The sequence below is a fragment of the Emys orbicularis genome (assembly GCF_028017835.1).
Source record: "Emys orbicularis isolate rEmyOrb1 chromosome 21 unlocalized genomic scaffold, rEmyOrb1.hap1 SUPER_21_unloc_2, whole genome shotgun sequence".
Lineage (NCBI taxonomy): Eukaryota > Metazoa > Chordata > Testudines > Emydidae > Emys > Emys orbicularis.
In genome coordinates this window covers 274215-293072 of record NW_027045156.1, presented here as the reverse complement: position 1 = coordinate 293072, position 18858 = coordinate 274215, and the positions used below count along the sequence as shown (strand labels likewise).

Below are 18858 nucleotides of genomic sequence, written 5' to 3'. Positions count from 1 at the left end.
GTTGGCCTGATTCTTGGGGCCAGGCGCCAGAAACCCCACAGATCCTCAGTCCTGATCCAAGCCCCTTCCCCAGGCATCAGGCCGTGCCCTCCCCCATGAGAACAGCGGTGTGTGGGCAGAGATCACTGAGCGGAGTGGGGCCACCTGGAGAGCGGAAGGACAGAAAAATGGCAGGAGAGGCTGAGATGCAGCCATCTCTGCGGTGGGGCGCAGGGGCTGTTTATACAGGGTGCCCGGCCCTAAGATGCGGCCGCTTCTGGGGAGAGCTGTTTAGTCAGGGATCTCGTGCCCTCTGCTGGGTTGTTATAATTGGGGGTGCCCGCTGCAGAGTGCGGGAGGGGTTAGCAGACTCAGTCTGGACCCAGATGGACCCCCCCGAGGAAGGGAAATGGCACGCCGGATGGGGGGTTGCCTTATAATTGCTTTAGCATCCTGTATTTCATAGCGGGAACTGGGTCTGACCCACTGCACCCCCACCGCACCCCCACCGCCCCAGAGCTGGGGAGAGAACCCAGGAGTCCGGGCTCCCAGACCCCCCTGCTCTGACCACTACACCCCGCTCCCCTCCCAGAGCCGGGATAGAGCCCCAGTGAGTGAAGGGGGGGGGGGGCGATCCATGATGTGGCGCTCGCTGTGTGTGCTCTTATTAATGACCCCTCCCCATCTTTCTCTCTCTCTCCACCCCGCCCAGGTCTCTCCCCCAGCAGGGGGCGTCGTGAGGAGAAGACGCCTGTCCCATCCCACCCCCCCCCCATGTCCCCTCATGTGGGGGGGCTGGCAGGGGGACCCCAGGATGAATGTAGATGTTTGTGCTGTTTATATATATTATATATATATATATATATATGAGAAAATACCACTCTAGATAGCCGTGCAGCCCCCCCACTTCCCTGCCCACCTCCCCGCAGCACCCCAACTCCAGACAGTTGTGCGCCCCCACCTCCCTGCCCCCAGCACCCCACCTCCTGCCCTTTCACCCCCCTCTAGCCAGTTGTGCGCCCCCCTCCCTGAACCCACTCACCCCCCCCATCCCCTGAGCACAGCTAACTCCGTGCCCCCCTCACCTGCCACTCCCCAGCACCCCCCCATTCCTGGCTATAGATAGCTGTGCCCTGCACCCCACTTTAGGGAGGGGTCAGATCTCTTTTGATGGCTGTGGGGGAGATTTCAGGGTTCAGGGGGATCAGCAGCTTGGGGGAGATTTGGGGGGTCCAGCATGTTTGGGGGACTGGAACTGAGTGGGGTACACAGGTCAGGGGATGGAGGAGGGGCATGTGGGGAGTGCTGGGGGGTAATTTAGGGCCTCCATACCCACCCCATTCCCCGCTGGGGGGATGTCACGCTGAGGGGAGACTCTAGGAAGTGGGGGAGGGGCACCACCCCCAATCAGCACCCGTCACCCCCAATCCATGCCCCTTCCGCAGTGACCAGTCGTGGTGGGGCAGACTGGGGCCTTCCCATGGTAGCCCGATTTCCACTGGAGGGGGTGTGGGGAAGGTGGTGTAGAACCCAGGTGTCCGGGGACAGTCTATCTATATAGCCATCAATCCATCGATCTCTTCCCTGCCCACCTGCCCATCTATCCCCATCCACCCTGTATCTATCTGCATCCACCCCCTCTATCTATCTATCCATCCATCCCCATACACCCCCTTTATCTATCCTCATCCACCCCCATCTATCCCCATACACCCCCATCTCTCTATCCCCAGACACCCCGTATCTATCTATCCATCCCCGTACACCCCCCTTTATCTATCCTCATCCACCCCCCATCTATCTATCTATCTAGCCCATCCATCCCCACACATCCCTTCTATTTCTCCCCACCCACTGTCTCCATCCCTTCCCCTCTTAGCCCCCCCATCCAGCCCCCCCTCGTCCCCGGGCCCCCCTGCCCCCCGGAAGCACTGCCTAGATCTCTCTATACGCCATGTCTGCGCTCCAAGTCGTGCCGTGCTCGTGAGTTTTGGTTCGTTCGTTCAGGCCCCCTCGCTCTGTGTCGTGAAATTTATTTTTCCTCCCATCTCCGCCAAAAGAAAACTGACGTCGACAAAGTAAAGACAAGGACACACTAATAAACCAGCGAAGCCCCCCCATCATTCCGCCAGCGTGCCCCCAAAAATATAGAGAACAAAAGTAACAAAAAACAAATAAAAAGAGAAAGAGGGAAAACCTTTCAATGCTTCTCCAGTCTGATTTCCAGGGCTGGGGTGCGGCTGCTTCTGGGGTGGGGGCTGTTTATACAGGGACCCTTCACCCAGCGCCGAGATGCAGCTGCCTCTGGGGTGGGGTGCAGGGGCTGTTAATACAGGGACCCTTTGCCCTCTGCTGGTGGACCTGGGAACTGCAGTCTTTTGGGGTGACGGTCACATGCTGGACACCTGCACCCCGATTTCCCCCAGGGCCCCAAACCTGACGCAAAGGCTCAACTCAGCAAATTATGCGGCTCCGAGCCTGGCGTGCGTTTATTAACAGGAAAAACACGGGGGGGAGCTCCCCCCCCCCGCCATTCAAATCAGTTGCTCAATAAAATAATTTCATTACCCAACCCCAGATCCCTGGACGATCTGACGAACGGAGAGAGGCGTCCACAGGGAACCCAGGAGTCTGGGCTCCCAGCCCCACATCCCCACTCTAACCCGCCAGACCCCACTCCCCTCCCAGAGCCAGAGAGAGAACCCAGGCGTCCTGGTTCCCAGCCCCCACTGCTCTAACCACCAGACCCCCTCCCCTCCCAGAGCCGGGGAGAGAACCCAGGAGTCCTGGCTCCGACCCCACTCCCCTCCCAGCCCAAGACGCTCACTGCGTCGTGGGGAGGTACATGGGGGTCACGTCCCCCCAGGCCCGGGCCTTCCCCGCCGCCCAGCCCATGAGCTGTGGCGCCCTGGCGAGGAAGATGGCAATAAGGGTGCGGACGTCTCCCTCGGCCGAGTGGGCCCCGTCGGGGTCCCTCCCGAAGAGCCCCCGGAAGAGCGCCCCCAGGCTGTACCCCCCCTGACCCCCCAGGCCCAGCTCCTTCATGGCCTGCAGTGTGTCCAGGCAGCCGGTGGCGGGGGGCAGCTCGGCCCCGACGCGCGCCAGCTCCGTCCGCAGCAGGGGGAAGTCGTAGCTCCAACCGTTGTGGGCCACCAGGCAGAGCGGGGGGGCTTGGCGGGCTAGGAACCCGCCCAGGGCCTGAGCCACGGCCCGGTCCAGGCCCCGCTTCCCGTTCTCCTCCAGGTCCTGCTGGCTCAGCCCCGTGATGCGGGCGGCTTCCGGGGTGAAGGGCTGTTGGGGGTCGATGCACAGGGTGAGCTGGTCCAGGACGCGGGGCAGCCGGGGGGCGGGGGCGTCCTGCGGGGGGCGCTGCAGGAGGGAGCGGCGGTGCAGGGCGAAGAGAGACAGCTCCGTGATGCGGGGGCGGTCCGGGGGCAGGCCGGTGGTCTCCAGGTCGAAGAAGACGAAGGTTTGGAAATCTTGGGGGGCCAGCATGGCTGGGGAGGAAGAGGCGTGTGAGCGGAAGCCGGCGATGCGGCTGCCTCTGGGGTGGGGCGCGGGGGCTGTTTATACAGGGAGCCCATGGAAGGGGTAGAGCAGGGAGCCAGGACTCCTAGGTTCTCTGCCTGGCTCTGGGAGGAAAGGGGGGGTCTAGTGGTTAGAGCGGGGGGGGGGCTGGGAGCCAGGACTCCTGGGTTCTCTCCCCGGCTCTGGGAGGGGAGTGGGGGCTAGTGGTTAGAGCAGTGGGGGCTGGGAGCCAGGACTCCTGGGTTCTCTGCCTGGCTCTGGGAGAGGAGTGGGGGCTAGTGGTTAGAGCGGGGGGCAGGGGAGGGGGCTGGGAGCCAGGACTCCTGGGTTCTTCACCACTCACCCACCAAGTGACTGCAGTTAAGCCTCTCCCTGTCTGTGTGCCTCAGTTTCCCCTCTGTTGTGTGCAGATAGCTCGTCTCTCGGCTGGTTGGTGTCTCCTTATCTGCTCCCCGGCGCTGTGTGAGCTCTCTGGGGCGGCGCCAGGGAGGGCTGAGGGTCGGTCACTTGCCATCTGCGGGGGCGGGGGCCGGTTCCTAGTTCCCGGGGAAACCGAAACCGCCCCAGGCAAAGCGATGAGTCACCGGGGCTCTTTTCGGAGTCTGCTTCCCCTTGGGGGCGTGGGGGGAACGCCCTGCCAGCGCCCAGGGAACCCAGGCGTCCTGGCTCCCAGCCCCCGTCCTCCCAGCGCCCAGGGAACCCAGGCGTCCTGGCTCCCAGCCCCCGCCCTGCCAGCGCCCAGGGAACCCAGGCGTCCTGGCTCCCAGTCCCCGCCCTGCCAGCGCCCAGGGAACCCAGGCGTCCTGGCTCCCAGCCCCCGCCCTGCCAGCGCCCAGGGAACCCAGGCGTCCTGGCTCCCAGCCCCCGCCCTGCCAGCGCCCAGGGAACCCAGGCGTCCTGGCTCCCAGCCCCCGCCCTGCCAGCGCCCAGGGAACCCAGGCGTCCGGGCTCCCAGCCCCCGCCCTGCCAGCGCCCAAGGAACCCAGGCGTCCTGGCTCCCAGCCCCCGTCCTCCCAGCGCCCAGGGAACCCAGGCGTCCGGGCTCCCAGCCCCCGCCCTGCCAGCGCCCAGGGAACCCAGGCGTCCTGGCTCCCCCCGCTCCCTTCCCGCCACCATGAGACCCCACCCACTCCCCTCCCGGAGCACAGATGGGACCCAGGCGTCCTGGCTGGGTCCCAGCCCCCCCAGCTCTGGGGCAGCAGGAATTCACGGAGCCACGAACAGCCCCGGGCCCCCCACGGCAGCTACTAGCCACGTGGGGAAACTGAGGCAGACCGGGGGGGGGGCAGAAGGTTGCACGAGGCTTCCGGGCGCCCCACCACGCTGGGATCTCGGGGGGGGGGGGGAGTTTCCCGGGCGGGGGTGGGGGGGGGAGCGTTGCGAGAGGGACAGGAGAGAGATGGGCGGGGCATTGGTAGGGACGGGGCGCGCTGGAAGGGGCGTTGCTAGGCTCGGGGGGGCCCGTTGCTAGGGGACGTGCGAGATGGGCGGGGCGTTGGTAGGGGCGGGGCGCGCTGGAAGGGGCGTTGCTAGGCTCGGGGGGCCGTTGCTATGGGCGGGGCACGCTGGAAGGGGCGTTGCTATGGGCGGGGCGCGCGGGAAGAGGCGTTGCCAGGGGCGTGGCAGGCTGGAAGGGGCGTTGACAGGGGCGGGGTGTGATGGGCGGGGCGTTGCCCAGGCCCGGCCCCTCCCCCCCGTGTCACTTCCCGTCGCTGCTGGCGCCTCCTGTCCTGGGCCTGCTCCGCGCGCCGGAACCGCGGGCACCGACCCCCCCCCCGGACCCCCCCGCGCCCCCCCGGGCTCTGCCCCCCCCCCCCCGGCCGGGCCATGGAGCGGTACCGGGGGCTGACGGACACCGAGCTCATCGCCATGCTGCAGCGCTACGGCATCCCGCACGGGCCCGTCGTGGGTACGGGGGCGCTGCGGGGGAGGGGCCTCTGGGCAGTGGGGGGGAGTTGGGGTGCTGCGGGGGGAGGGGGGACTTGGGGCGCTGTAGGGGAGGGGTATCGGGAGGGGGGACTTGGGGTGCTGCGGGGGGAGGGGTCTCTGGGGAGGGGGGCTGGGCGGGGGGGACTTGGGGTGCTGTAGGGGGAGGGGTCTCTGGGCAGTGGGGGGAAGTTGGGGTGCTTCGGGGGGAGGGGGGACTTGGGGCACTGTAGGGGAGGGGTATCGGGATGGGGGGAAGTTGGGGTGCTGCGGGGGGAGGAGTCTCTGGGGAGGGGGGCTGGGCGGGGGGAGTTGGGGTGCTGCAAGGGGAGGCAATCTGTGAGGGAGGGGCAGGGCCCCATGGGGGCCCACCTGACCCCCCCCCCCTTGTCTCCCCTTCCCGGCCCCCCAGGATCCACCCGGAAGCTATACGAGAGGAAGATCTGCGAATACGAGAGCCAGCGCACCAAGCTATCGCCCCCGGGGGGGGCTGGGGGCTACTCAGGTGAGTGGGGGGCCAGGAGGGGGGGGGCAGCAGCAGCAGCCACTGACCCCCCCCCCAATCCTGTGTGTCTCTTCCCTCCCGCCCCCCAGATCCTGGCACCACCGAGACCTACATCCGGGAATCTTACAGCTACCCCCGGCATGAGGAGCGGCGCCGCTATGGGGCAGATGGTGAGAGGGGGCTGTGGGTCGGGAGTGAGGGGCACCTGTGGGGGCTGAGCAGGGGGCTGTGGGTCGGGAGTGAGGGGCACCGGTAGAGTTTTCCGAGACTTGGGGTACCGTGGCCGAGGTGTCTGAATGTTCCTATCTGCTGTGGGGGTGGGGCTTGGAGGTGCCTCCCACTGACCCCCCCCGTCTCTCTCTGCCCCCCAGACTCCAGCCCCACCACGACGTACACGCGGGAGCTGTATGATTTCCCTCGTCGTGAGGGTCGCACCGGCTACCTGGGCGATGGTGAGTGGGGGGCGGGTAGGGGGGGCAGCATTTCCTCTGGTGGGGGTGGCAAGGGGGGGATACAGAGCAGCGAGGATGTGGGGGGAATACGAAGGCGGGAAGGGGAGTCTGGTACGATTCCCTTGGCCTGGGCTTGACACCCCATCCCCCGCGCCATGTTCACATTCCTGCAGCAGGGAGTTCCAGGGGTGGAGCTCCAGTGGGGAAGGGGAGAGCCGTGCCCAGCCCCCCATCTCACCCCACTCCTCTCTGCCCCCAGACATGGACACCGAGTCCTACGAAGAATCTTCCTCCTCCTCCTCCTCCTGGCTCTATGGGGCAGCCCCAGGTTCCCTGGGGGAAGCCACCGCCCGCCAGCCGGTAAGTCAACCCCTGGGTGTGTGTGTGTGGGGGTGGGATGTAACCTCCCAAATAACGTCTCAGGGGTGCGGGCAGCCTGGCCTGGGAAAGATAGAAGGCACGGGTGTCTCTCTCTCCCCCCGCCCCTTTGGCGCTACCAACTTTCCAGTCCCCTCACTCCCCCCTGCTTGGTCCTACCACCTCCAACCGCCAACTCTGCCCCCGTCCCAGCACCGTGGGGGGCAATCCTGGATTCGGCCGCTGGCCCGGCCTGAAAAACTCAAACCTTAAACCGTTTGCTGCCGGGCGATGTTGGGCCCAGTGGAGCCGGAACTGAATTTTGGCGAAATTGTCTAAAAACCGATGCAACTTCCCGGGAGCTGATTTTCGGCCGGGTCGATAAATTCTCTCGTCGGTAGTTTGCCCCTGTAGGAAAGATAAAGAAGCAGCCCCGGAGAGTTTAATACAGACAGAAACACTGCCCGTCTCCGGGACACCATCTTGTGCGGCGGCGTTACATCCCCCAACGCGGTCAGCTCCCAAAACGACCCTCGTAATGGATGATTTGACAATTTACCAGCCTCTCCCCGGCCCTAAAGCCCAGTCCGGTTCTTTGGCTTGTTCTGTCCCCTGGCCTCCCACGTACCCCCGAGCGTGTCCTGGGCAGAACATTTCTACTCGGGACAAAGTTCTCCTGTTCTAAGAGCAAAACCCACTTCAGCTTCGCAAAAGGAGGCGGCGCGTATTTGAACAGGGTGATCGGGAGCCGGAGGCCGGTTCAGGGCAGGGACCGGCTAGAAACGTATCGCCGAGATACTGTTCTGGTGATAGCGTGAACTTTCTTAGTGTACGTGATGTGATAAGACGTATTGAGGATGGTGTGTGTGTGTGTGTGTGTGTGTGTGTGTGTGAAATATAACCCCACAAAAGTGAGTTTCAGGAAACTTTGTTTTGAAACTGAATTTCATTATTTCGGGGCTAAAATTTGGCTTGGGAATTTGGTTCCCCTGCCAGTTTGGGTTCGTTTTCTGTTCTCTCACGGTGGTTACGTTATTTGAACAGGCTGTGTGAGATCGAGACAGAAATGACCCGCCGTTCCGCCTCGTGAGATAATGTCGTCATCTAAACAAGTCGAGATTTCCCCCCCAAAAGGCTCTTTTCTAACCAAAAAAATAATTGTTTGGAGCCCGTCCATTTTCTGGGTAATTTACAGTCGATTTCTTGCCCGGCGCCCGTTGTTTGCGGACGGGGTTCGGAAGCGATTGACTGTCGAGCTGGGTGACGTTTTTCAGCCCATGGCAGCGTGCGGCGGAGATTCTGCGGTGGGACCAGTCCTGGGGCTCTCCCCCGGAGACGCGGTCGGCCCGGTTGGGCGTCCCCATTGCAAAGCCCGGGCGGGCGATCACGCTGCATTGGGAACCTGGGTTTACAATTGCCGGCCCTGGGGCTCCCGGCCGAGGCTGGGCTGTGTAGCCGGGGCTGAGGGTTTTCTAACCCTCTCCATGTGCGTGTGGACCGTCGAGGGGCCCGAACCTGACACCGAGCCCAGGGCAGCAATAGTTTTGAGAGTCGCTCGGACTGGGGGGGCTGGCTGGGCTTGTGAAGCCACAGCCAGTGTTTCGCCGTTCGCCCCCCAGGGGCGTGTGGGCACCGCTAATTTATCCCCCTGCCCCCTGCAAAGTCGTAAGTTAAATCTCCGCAAGCGGCAATACGCGGGAGGTTCCCTTTTCACTTGCCGCGGCCGCTCAGGTTAGCCGCCAAATTCAGCCCCCATAGGTAGGCGCGGCACAAATCAGCTTTCATTGATTTTAAAAATTGCGTCAGATAACGGTTGGTTTTGAGCCTTTTTTTCCAATTTTTTATTTTATGGGTTGAAATGTTCTCAGGTGAGCAAAATTCTGGGTTTGAAGCATTTTTTTTTTTAATCCATTTACCTTTTCCCAGTGTAACGACCGTGGCCCCTGAGATTTAGCCTGAATTCTCTCTGCGGGATACTCTAGGATCAACCCCACACCTAGAGATACTCGCCTGCTACATTGTCACAGCTCAGCTAAATTGGGGGCTTTAAGCATTTTTATTTTAGTCTATTTAAATTTGCACAGTTGCGGGCAGTTACAGGGGGAAAGGGCAGGGATCGGGGAGGGGAGACGATAATTATTTGATGACCCTAGACAGCGAGATTGAAAAATGTAAACTTCATACCCGTTAAAACAGCAACATCCCGTATCCAAGTCTAGAAAGCAAGTCCCCGTAAATACACTCTAACGAGCGCTCCCAGCTGTCCATTTCTATTATTATCCCATTTTCTTTTTGGTTCTGTGTGTCTGGGGAAATTGAGGCTTACCGGGATCGACCGCTAAAAATCGACTCCTTCCCGTTGGATTTGCCGTCGACTCGGTGACAAATGAAAATTGAATCCCACCGTTCTAGTTCCTCCCTTGTTATTTCTGAGCAAGGTCTCAAACGTGAGGTCCAGGCCCGTCAACACTCTCGTTACGTCGTGGGGGGCTGTGCGAAATGTTACACCCGCAGTGAGGTTGACCCCACTTCCGGTGCGGACGCCGCTCAGTCTCCAGGAGAATTCTTCGCCGCCGCCATCTCTTGGAGAGGCGGCTGCAGTAAAGGGACGGGAAAACACCTTTTTATTCCCCTTTCGAAGGGAGTTAAATGAAGTGGCCTTAATTTAGCTTCAAGTATCTCTACTCTAGTATCAAAGTGCAGCTGCAGGGAGGGTCCATAAGGCACCTATGTACCTAGGAATCCTGGCCACACTGTTGTTTAAGTTAGGGTGAGCTGCCCCCTTCCCCCATTTGTACCCCCCAGACCGCTTGCCTTTAGTATCTCATGTCTTCGCCAAGTATCTGCTGTCCCCACAACAATAGGCGGCAGTTTGGGTGTGCAGGATGTGGGGGGGAAACCCCAGTTTAAGGCTTGTATTGCAGCACCGTCCCTGTAGAGGGGATATACAAATTACCCCCTAGGCAGAGCCGGAGTATGCAAACGAGGGAGGGCGTGGCCTGCATTACCGGGCTGCCCCTGTAGAGGGGGTTCTGCCCCCCCTCGCTGACGGTGCGTTTCCTTGCAGATCGGAGAGGCCGCGTCCTACACCCCGAGCAGGTCGGAGGAGACCGAGAGGTGAGACGGGGTTGCGGACGTGGGGGGGGGGGGCGTGGCGTGGTTGGGTACCCCTTGGGGGGGTCCCCCTTCTTGGGGTGCTACCTGGCATTGAGCTGGGGCAATGGGGGGGGTGTATGTGTGGACGGTGTGGTTTGTGGGGGGTGCTGCTAGCCGTGGGGGCGATGCCAGGATGGGGGGAGCTGTGGGTGCTGGGGGGCTGTGAACACTAACCGCTGCCCCCCCCCTTTCTTTTCCCCCCCCGAGCAGGGACGGCGTCTCCTACCAGCGGGTCTGCCAGGCTCGCCCGGCCCCGCCCCCCATGCGGGTGGAGCCGCGCCGCGCCATCCACCCCCTGCCCCGCGGGGGGCCGGGCGGGGCCGCAGGGGGAGGCTCCCGGCGCTTCCTGCCTCTCTGGCTTCAGCTGCTGCTCTTCGGGGTGCTCGCGGCCTTCCTGGTCTACGTGTACTGCGCCCTGCAGGGCGGCGCCGACGACAACCCGTTCGTGCGGCACCGCGAGGAGTGAGCGGGCGCCCGGCCTGTCCCCTCCCCCAGGGGCCCACGTCCCATCTCCCTGCCCCCCCGACGCCCCCAGGGGCCCACGTCCCGTCTCTCAGCCCCCCTGTCCTGTCCCCCTCCCCGGGCACCCCAGGGGCCCACGTCCCGTCTCCCTGCCCCCCGACGCCCCCAGGGGCCCACGTCCCGTCTCTCAGCCCCCCTGTCCTGTCCCCCTCCCCGGGCACCCCAGGGGCCCACGTCCCGTCTCCCTGCCCCCCGACGCCCCCCAGGGGCCCACATCCCATCTCCCTGCCCCCCGACGCCCCCAGGGGCCCACGTCCCGTCTCTCAGCCCCCCTGTCCTGTCCCCCTCCCCGGGCACCCCAGGGGCCCACATCCCATCTCCCTGCCCCCTGACCCCGCTAGGGGCCCACGTCCCGTCTCTCAGCCCCCCTGTCCTGTCCCCCTCCTCCCCAGGCACCCCCAGGGGCCCACGTCCCATCTCCCTGCCCCCCTGTCCTGTCCCCCTCCTCCCCAGGCGCCCACGTCCCGTCTCTCAGCCCCCCTGTCCTGTCCCCCTCCCCGGGCACCCCAGGGGCCCACGTCCCGTCTCCCTGCCCCCAGACGCCCCCAGGGGCCCACGTCCCGTCTCTCAGCCCCCCTGTCCTGTCCCCCTCCTCCCCCGGCACCCCCAGGGGCCCACATCCCGTCTCCCTGCCCCCTGACCCCGCTAGGGGCCCACGTCCCGTCTCTCAGCCCCCCTGTCCTGTCCCCCTCCCCGGGCACCCCAGGGGCCCACGTCCCGTCTCCCTGCCCCCCGACGCCCCCAGGGGCCCATGTCCCGTCTCCCTGCCCCCCGACGCCCCCAGGGCACTACATCCCATCTCTCAGCCCCCCGTCCTGTCCCCCAACCCCTGGGCACCCCCAGGGGCCCACGTCCCGTCTCTCAGCCCCCTTGTCCTGTCCCCCTCCCCCCAGGCACCCCCAGGGGCCCACGTCCCATCTCTCAGCCCCCTTGTCCTGTCCCCCTCCCCCCAGGCACCCCCAGGGGCCCACGTCCCGTCTCTCAGCCTGCCGTCCTGTCTCCTTCCCCAGGGTCCCGTCCTGTCTCCCTGCCCCCCAACGCCACGTCTCATCTCTCAGCCCCCCGGCCAATCCCTCCTTCCCCTTCCCCCCCAGGGACCCCTGTCTCCCCCTGGCATCCATGCCCCCCCATCATGGCCCTGCCCCCAATTCTGCCAGCTCCCTCCCCCCGTCCCTGCTCAGGGATGGTTATTGGGGAGGGGCTCCACAGCTGCCCCCACCTCCAGCAGGCCGGGGTCCCTGCTGGCGCCTGGCATGTTTACGTAGGGCCTACGCTAAGTGCCTCCTGGCTCCGCCCTGCCCTGTGCCTAGCCTAAGGGGGGTAGTGCTACCCCATTCCCCCGGGGGTTAACACTATGGTGGGGGAGGGGCCATGACTGGGGGGGTCCCAACACACACTGCAGCTCCTGCCTAATCCAGGATCATCTCTGCCCCCCCCCCATGCCCCTCTCCACACTCCCCCCCGGAGCTCTTCTCCCCCTCCCCCTCCCCACCCTGGAGTCGTTCCACTCCTTTTCTGGGGGGCGGGGAAACTAGTCTGCTTCCCCTCCCCCCAAGTGTCAGGAGGGGCTGTGACTATTTGCCCCTTCGAGACCAAGTGGTGCTGGTTAGCTTTTGCTTTCGTAATCTGCTTGAGCAGGTGCTGGTGGAGCAGGGTCGGGGGGGGGGGGGGGGGGTCGCTGCATTTTCCTAGCCAAGGGGTTTGCTTTTGAAACAAACCAGCCGTATGGGAGCCACTCAATAAAATTGGGGCTTTTTTTGGTTGTTTTGTAAAATTTGGGCTTGTTTATTTGGGGGGGAAGTGCCCCAAGCCAGCCACCCCCCTACGTGTGATAGCCCCTCTGTGCCAGCCACTCCTCTGCCCCCCTGGAACCAGTCACCCCCCCCCCCCAGCTCTCTGCTACGGCAACTCCCCCCTCAAATAACACTGCACAGAGCCAGGACTCCTGGGTTCTCTCCCCAGCTCTGGTGGTTAGAGCGGGGGGGGCTCCAGGACTCCTGGGGGAGCTGCGAGCCAGGACTCCTGGGTTCTCTCCCCAGCTGTGGTGGTTAGAGCGGGGGGGGCTCCAGGACTCCTGGGGTCTGGGGGAGCTGCGAGCCAGGACTCCTGGGTTCTCTCCCCAGCTCTGGTGGTTAGAGCGGGGGGGGGCTCCAGGACTCCTGGGGTCTGGGGGAGCTGCGAGCCAGGACTCCTGGGTTCTCTCCCCAGCTGTGGCAGGGGGGACTGTAATGGCGTTGAGTAGGGCCGGGGGCTGGTGGACGGATTTTCAGCTGGTCTCCCTCCCACCTCAGAACAAAGTACTGCTGCAGTCATAATTTAGCTTGTTGGCCCAAGCCGGCCGGGCCTTCCTGCGTCTAGGCCTAGAACCGCTGCCTGGCCGTGCGCGAATTCCTCCGCGGAGAGCTTAGCTCTGGGCTGGCGGGAGCCTTCACCTGCTCCTGGCCCGTGGGCCGAGTCCCATTCGACGGGGTTTGAAACACGGGGCGGCTGAGACAGGAGCTGCTCTGGAAATGCCAGATTCCCCCCCAGCTCACCCAAGGGGGTGTTAGCGGCTGTGCCTCCGTTTCCCCATCTATATAATACGGATAGTGCACCAGAGATTGGGACACGGGCTGTCCCAGAGACGTCTCTTCTCCACGGGCAGGCCGGTGGGTCTGGTTCTCATGCTCAGGATTACCAGATTTGGGGTGGGGAAGGGTTCCCCCTCCCCCCCAAAAAAAATCAGCTGGGATGTTGGGAGATTTCATGAACAAGGTCAGCTCCCAGACTACTGCACCGGGCAGCACAATATGGGGAGAAGGTGACCAGCCCTCTGTGGAGAAAGAAGTGGTTCGGGACTATTTGGAAAAACTGGACGTGCACAAGTCCATGGGGCCGGATGCGCTGCATCCGAGGGTGCTGAAGGAGTTGGCGGATGAGATTGCAGAGCCATTAGTCATTATTTTTGAAAACTCATGGCTATCGGGGGAGGTCCCGGATGACTGGAAAAAGGCTAATGTAGTGCCCATCTTTAAAAAAGGGAAGGAGGAGGATCCAGGGAACTACAGGCCAGTCAGCCTCACCTCAGTCCCTGGAAAAATCATGGAGCAGGTCCTCAAGGAATCAATTCTGAAACACTGAGAGGAGAGGAAAGTGATCAGGAACCGTCAGCATGGATTCACCAAGGGGAAGTCGTGCCTGACTAACCTAATTGCCTTCTTTGATGAGATAACTGGCTCTGTGGATGAGGGGAAAGCAGTGATGTGTTATTCCTTGACTTTAGCAAAGCTTTTGATACAGTCTCCCACAGTATTCTTGCCGCCAAGTTAAAGAAGTATGGGCTGGATGAATGGACTGTAAGGTGGATAGAAAGCTGGCTAGATCATCGGGCAGTGATCAATGGCTCCATGTCTAGTTGGCAGCCGGTATCAAGCAGAGTGCCCCAAGGGTCGGTCCTGGGGCCGGTTTTGTTTAATATCTTTATTAATGATCTGGAGGATGGCGTGGACTGCACTCTCAGCAAGTTTACAGATGACACTAAACTGGGAGGCGTGGTAGATACACTGGAGGGTAGGGATCGGATACAGAGGGACCTAGACAAATTAGAGGATTGGGCCAAAAAAAACCTGATGAGGTTCAACAAGGACAAGTGCAGAGTCCTGCACTTAGGACGGAAGAATCCCATGCACTGCTACAGACTAGGGACCGAGTGGCTAGGCAGCAGTTCTGCAGAAAAGGACCTAGGGGTCACAGTGGACGAGAAGCTGGATATGAGTCAACAGTGTGCCCTTGTTGCCAAGAAGGCTAACGGCATTTTGGGCTGTATAAGTAGGGGCATTGCCAGCAGATCGAGGAACGTTATTGTTCCCCTTTATTCGACGTTGGTGAGGCCTCATCTGGAATACTGTGTCCAGTTTTGGGCCCCACACTACAAGAAGGATGTGGAAAAACTGGAAAGAGTCCAGCGGAGGGCAACAAAAATGATTAGGGGTCTGGAGCACATGACTTATGAGGAGAGGCTGAGGGAACTGGGATTGTTTAGTCTCCAGAAGAGAAGAATGAGGGGGGATTTGATACCTGCTTTCAACTACCTGAGAGGGTGTTCCAAAGAGGATGGAGCTTGGCTGTTCTCAGTGGTGGCAGATGACAGAACAAGGAGCAATGGTTTCAAGTTGCAGTGGGGGAGGTTTAGGTTGGATATCAGGAAACACTATTTCCCTAGGAGGGTGGTGAAGCACTGGAATGGGTTCCCTAGGGAGGTGGTGGAATCTCCTTCCTTGGAGGTTTTTAAGGCCTGGCTTGACAAAGCCCTGGCTGGGATGATTTAGTTGGGATTGGTCCTGCTTTGAGCAGGGGGTTGGACTAGATACCTCCTGAGGTCCCTTCCAACCCTGATATTCTATGATTCTATGATTTTTCACCTCCCCCTGCAGCACAGGGCATGGCTCGTCTGGGCCCGTCGCACTGGGGGGCACCTGTCTCCCCCAGCCAACAGTTCAGCCTCTAAGCCATGGGGCTCAACCCCGGGGGAACTGAAGAGGCTCTGGCTGGGTCAGTATGCTTTGCCGAGGCCCCGAGTTGAAGAACTCAGCAAAGACACCTTCCGTCCAGGCTGAATTTGGAAGATCCCGTTCGTTCACTGTTTGTTCTGGGCTCAAGTCACCACTTCACCTGCTCTGTGTTCAGCTCAATAGCTGGAGCGCCGGGCGTCTCTCCCCCCAAGGCAGGTTTTCTAATCCTTGAATCATTCTCATGGCACTTCTCCGACGCCTCCCCGACTGATCAACATCCTTCTAGAGTTGTGGCTGCAGGATCGCCGCAGCGGTCGCACCAGGGCCGAATCCAGAGCTAAAACCACCTCTCCACCTACTCGAGAGTCCCATCTCGGCACCCCAGGGGGCATTAGCTCTTTTGGCCGCAGGTCGCACTGGCAGCTCGTGTTCAGCTGATTCTCCGCCGCAATCCCCAAGTCTTTTCCAGAGTCACTGCTTCCCAGTCCCCCCCAGCAGGTAAGCACGGCCGGCGGTTTGTTCCCACTGAGCCGTGTTCAAACACACACTGTTTCCCAAACGCTGCAGCTCGGTCGGTAGCAGCGACCCATCCTCTGCGTTATTTCCCGCGCCGGGGGCCGTGTTCATCATACATTGACTTTTTACCACAGGGGTCAGGCAGAACCAAGGCAAACACCTTCCGGCGGTCAACATCGGTGACATCTACACTAGTCCCTTTAGCGACCAAACTTGGGAAGCTCATTAAAAGAAATTAAGTTAATTTGACAGGATCTACTTTTTCTAAGCCCGGGTGCGTGGCGTTAACTATATTGCCGTCTTTCTTAATCGAGTCCTGTAGTAGCTGCTCTATTACCTTCCCCGGGCTCAATGTCCCGCATTCTCTTTCTTCCAGCCTGCTGGAGCTTCCCCTGTGCCCCACCTGTAATGAAAACCAACATTACTGGTCCGGCCAGCTCCTTGGCCAGCTCTTTTCAAACTCTTGGATGCGAGTTCTACGAGCCCGCCGCTCTAAAAATGTCCAACTTTTAGTAGCTGGTGTTTAATGTGCACCAGGGATCCTAGTGGAATGGAAGGAGGGTCATCACTGTCCTTTTCTGCATTATTATTGAACATGGGGAAGGGCAGATTAGGATCATCGTGGGTGGGGCTGGGACCGCGTGCTGCCGGCTAGTCCCGCCCAGCGGGATGATGCCGTGATCACTGCTTGAGCTTGCAGGTGACACGCAGATTGTCACCAGCCATCCCTTGGCGCGCGAGCATGACCTCGCTGCTCGCCTGGTGACCTGACGGCAAGCCATCGTACTTCAATACGACCACCTGCATGTGTCTCGGTGTAGAACCTTAACCCAGAGAGGAGAATTGGCTGTTGGAACAGCTTAGCGAGGGGCAGGGGTGCAGTAGATAGCCTGTTGATTTCAGGCCACTTCTCCGGTTGGTCGAGAGCAGTTTGAATTCTCCTCTAATCCCGTCCTCCGCAGACTTTGTGGGTACTCGCTGGGCTGGTACCCCGACATTTACAAAGATACTGAATAGAACAGACCCCTTGAGAACGACTCTGAGGAGACTTCCCACCAGTTGTGCACCTGCCTGACAGGAGCTGAGAGAATATTGTAAGTTGGGGCTTTCCGTAGCTGGGAACTTTTTTGGTGAAAACGGCATTTACCGTTTTCGGTCCTTGCTGCGGTTCCTTAAATTCCCGACAGCGTCTCCTCCTGCAAGGACAGGGTCTGGCTCCAGCCCGAGCCCTGGGGTGGCAGCTAGATCAGCTCGTTTCCAAACCTCCTGCCACTGAGTCATCTCTGAGAGCTCGGCCCTGCCGGGTTCCACCCAACTGCTGAAAACCGCTGTGGTGGGGGTCTCCTAACAGGCGGGGTGCTGAGAGGTTGGGACACTTGGTGTCTCAGTCACTTGGGCTCATGAATGGCCTCTCCTGTTGCCGTCCACTGCTGTTTGTACAGCGCCGTGTTTCCAGCCCGCTGCGTCTATTCCATGGCAGGCGAGGCCAGGCAGGAGCCGACGCCGGGGAGCGGCCCAGGCCCCTGGAAAGGCAGCGACCTGCTGACCTAGGAGAGCAGCGGAGGGGCGGCCACTGGCTCAGTCTGGCCGCGGTTGCCGCAGCCTTGAACGCGCCTGTTGGGCAGCAGAGCCCAGCCCCTGCAGCGGGGCAGGGGGTCTGTGGCCCCCTGGCACCACACAGACTGAGTGGACTCCTAACACTGCTTCTCCCCCCCCTCCCCCAGACACCTGGGTCCTGCAGCTGTTACCTGCACCCGGCTGCTCCCTCCTTCCCCCTGCTCGGGATGCAGCCGCCGCCCCCCGCCTTTGTACCCGGCCAATGGCTGTCGGGGCCAGCTGCGCATGTGCAGGGAAGCCTGGTTGGGTCTAAGACACTAGGTGGCAGCAGAGAGCCCTGGGGGGATTGGGGGTCTCCTTGCTCCCAGGTCAGGCCGAGGGCGGCTTTGAGGATCCCGGCTCCACCTCACCGGGGACCCAGTTGCAGGAGTCCCCCCTCCGCGGCCGTTCCGCGGTGCTCAATTGCCACGACTCTAGCACCTAAGGCGGGGGGGGTGGGGTGGGTGCGTGAGGATATTGATGGAACAGGGACCCCCAAAGCTCCCTGGAGCGCCACTAATCCCTGAGACACGCTGGCCAGGCAGGGCAGAGCCGGTGGGGGACTGACCCTATGAGAAAAGGAGTAAAAAATCTTCAATGAATCAAACACTGAACCCTCCAAGCTCTGGGGCTAGGCCGCCCCCTTGCGCAGTAAGGGCAGCGCCGCAGGAGGAGGGTGAAATGCTCCAGGAACCCCAATAATAACAGGGGATTCCAGCTTGACTGGGGCTGTGTTGCGTCTGGAGGGGCTGCGGTGAGAAAGGATCCAGGCCGAGAGGTGAATGCAGCTGAGGCGCTCGTGCCGAGCGACTGTCCCGTGATTCAATGTCACGATCCCAAAGCGGGTCAGCTCAGAAAGGGAACTTGGTACGTGCGAATCAGACACAGGAGTGAGACGCCTGCAAGCTGCATGGAAACTCTTTCAAAACAGCGTGAAAGTCTCAGTCCAAACCTACACCCCACAGATGTTAATCAGAGGGGAGCCCCACGCCTGAGCCATTCTGTTCCGGGGACAGATCTCAGGAGTCCAGAGAGAAGGCTTGGGAAGAAATTAAACCGCAATAAGGCCCTAGAAACGTGGGATGCACCCATGAGTTCTGCAGGAACTGAGCTATGAACCTGCAGCACCACTCGGGATCTTGGTAAATTGGAGAACTGGGCTAGAGAGAACAAATGAAATTCAGTGAAGACGGGCTACGCTTTGGGAAGAAAAACCAAGTGCACCAGTACAGAACGGGGGAGAACTGGCTGGGCAGCAGCGCTGCTGGGAGTTGTGGTGGATCACAACCTCAACAGGAGTCAGCAACGCGATGCTGTTGGGGAAAAAAGCACGTACAATTTTTGGTTGCATTAACAGAGGCGTGGCTGCAGGTCCCAGGAGGTGACAGGACGGCTCTGCTCGGCCCAGGCTAGGCCTCAGCTGGAGGGTGTCCAGTTTTGGTCACCAATGCACAGAAAGGATGTGGAGATACTGGGTAGGATCCAGAGGCGAGCGACAAAGCCGATCAAAGGGGTGGGACGCCAGCCACGTGAGCAAAGGCTGCAGGAAGTGGGAACGCTCAGTTTGGAAAAGAGATTAAGGGGGGACATGCGAGCGCTCTTCGACTACTCAAAAGGCTGCCATAGAAAAGATGGAGACAGGTGGTTCTCTCTTGCCCCAGAGGCCAGGACGAGAGGCCGTGGGTTCAAACTACAGCACAGCAGATTGAGATTAAATCTGAGGGAAAACTTCCGGCCGGGAAGAGCAGGAGGACGATGGAACCGGTCGTGGAAGCTGCTTCGAGGAAGGTTTCGAGCGGAGGCTGGAGCCATCTGTCTTGGATGGTTTAAA

General features: G+C 61.3%; 2 protein-coding genes across 3 annotated transcripts; one reads left to right on the top strand and one right to left on the bottom strand.

Annotated features, from left to right (window-relative positions):
* Nucleotides 1–2802: 2802 nt before the first annotated feature.
* TREX2 (three prime repair exonuclease 2) lies at nucleotides 2803–3929 on the bottom strand. Of its 2 annotated transcripts, none has more exons than XM_065423074.1 (2): nucleotides 3855–3929; nucleotides 2803–3476 (listed from the first exon to the last, which is right to left on the bottom strand). In XM_065423074.1, exon 2 carries the CDS (start codon nucleotides 3472–3474, stop codon nucleotides 2803–2805), a length of 672 nt encoding a protein of 223 aa, XP_065279146.1. In that variant the 5' UTR covers nucleotides 3475–3476; nucleotides 3855–3929. The 2 variants fall into 2 exon arrangements, with proteins under 2 accessions (XP_065279146.1, XP_065279145.1); XM_065423073.1 differs by having other exon boundaries at nucleotides 3851–3923.
* A 1405-nt stretch (nucleotides 3930–5334) lies between these two features.
* EMD (emerin) lies at nucleotides 5335–10375 on the top strand. Its single transcript, XM_065423072.1, has 7 exons — nucleotides 5335–5416; nucleotides 5846–5938; nucleotides 6028–6108; nucleotides 6310–6390; nucleotides 6650–6750; nucleotides 9815–9864; nucleotides 10114–10375. Exons 1-7 carry the CDS (start codon nucleotides 5335–5337, stop codon nucleotides 10367–10369), a joined length of 744 nt encoding a protein of 247 aa, XP_065279144.1. The 3' UTR covers nucleotides 10370–10375.
* The last annotated feature ends 8483 nt before the right edge of the window (nucleotides 10376–18858 follow it).